General features: G+C 37.2%; 1 protein-coding gene across 1 annotated transcript in view; it reads right to left on the bottom strand.

Moving 5' to 3' along the window:
• Positions 1 to 1,397, bottom strand: part of LOC107094787 (zinc finger protein 292-like) — a 25,962-nt gene that overhangs the window by 17,044 nt on the left and 7,521 nt on the right. The window contains exon 2 of the mRNA XM_015390627.1: positions 741 to 895. Coding sequence (XP_015246113.1) covers positions 741 to 895 — 155 coding nt within the window. The remainder of the gene's footprint in view (positions 1 to 740; positions 896 to 1,397) is intronic.

The following is a 1,397-nucleotide window of genomic DNA, read 5'->3' as shown; positions in this document are numbered from 1 at the left end:
ATGACCATGAAATGATGCACAAGCATCATTTCATGGTCATTACGCTGCCGTGTGTTATGGATACGTTAGGTTGTTATTTGACATAAGCTCTGGACTCGTTATCAATACTCCATGTATAAATCCTACCTAGAAAAACAGAAAGAAGCGTTTTAGGAGATTGTGGGACGTCAGGCATACGCTGGATAAATCAGCAGGGTGTGACAGGAGCATAAGACATCACAAGACTGATCTAATAAAAACAAAAAAAAAGATAAAACAAAAAAAGTGCACATTTTACATTGTGCACGCCAGGCGGGCATTTTAAAAACCAGCCAAAGAATGAAAAGAATTTGCATTTTGATCAATTAGATCTAGAGAGAGTTCTAAGTAGAGCTTCCTTTGCTTTAAAACATTTGGAAGCAGGAGACATATTCTTTGATGAGGCAATTTATTAAATAAAACAATTTAACTTTCAGAGGGTTTTTTATCTGTTGACAGATGGGGAACTTACTCATTTTAGATTACTAGAGTCATGCCTATAGCTTAGAAAGCTTAAATGAGGTAAATAATGCAGCACAGCATAAAAATACAGAAATAGGAGAAATTCTCCAATCTTTAAGAATATATCAGAATAAAAATAACAGCTATTCAACCATGATTCACACCACCCATAATCTAAACATTTATTTATTATTTTAATAAGGTCGTAAGATTTTGATCAGGAGTTTTTTTTATATGGAAACATTTTAAATGTTACTTACAGCGAAAGTCTCTCGATCACAAGAGGAACATTTTCACACTGCAGAGAGAGGTATGAGGACGCCTTGGCAAAACTCAGCAGGGCGACCAAGTACATTTGAACAAGAGGTAAAGGCTCTTCATCCGTCTTCCAGCGGCCCACGAACTCCAGCAATATCTAGGAGAAAAACAACTGTCTAAATCAGAGCTCTTCAATAGGGGGTCTGCGACCCCTAGGGTCTCTACAGAGGTACTGCAGGGGGGTTACGAAGGTTTTTTTTCCCCACTAATTGAAATGTCTTTAAATACTCATTAACATGAATTCAACAGACTGTAGTAAACAGATAAATGGAGGCAGAAGATGTCTTTCAGTCATCAATGCTCACATTCAGCGACACACAGGAGCTCTTTCAAGCTGGGCACCGTTTCATTCACAACACCTGTCCCATCAACCAGGAATCAGAAATACTTTATTACAGATGGCGTAATGTAACTACAGTAATTTGGCCCTGGGATTATTAAAGTGACTATAGGACCAGTTTGATAAAACACTATTGCATACAGTATATATATAATTAAGGGGTGCCTGATCTAAATGTTTAAAATTCTCTGATTTTTTTTTCCTTATAGTAACTTCCTCTTTTCTGGTCCTACAGTCCTTAGCTTTGCTATGTGTACAG

This window comes from Cyprinodon variegatus, unplaced genomic scaffold, assembly GCF_000732505.1.
Source record: "Cyprinodon variegatus isolate N-32 unplaced genomic scaffold, C_variegatus-1.0 Scaffold506, whole genome shotgun sequence".
Taxonomy (NCBI): domain Eukaryota; kingdom Metazoa; phylum Chordata; class Actinopteri; order Cyprinodontiformes; family Cyprinodontidae; genus Cyprinodon; species Cyprinodon variegatus.
This window is presented reverse-complemented; position numbering and strand designations above follow the sequence as displayed.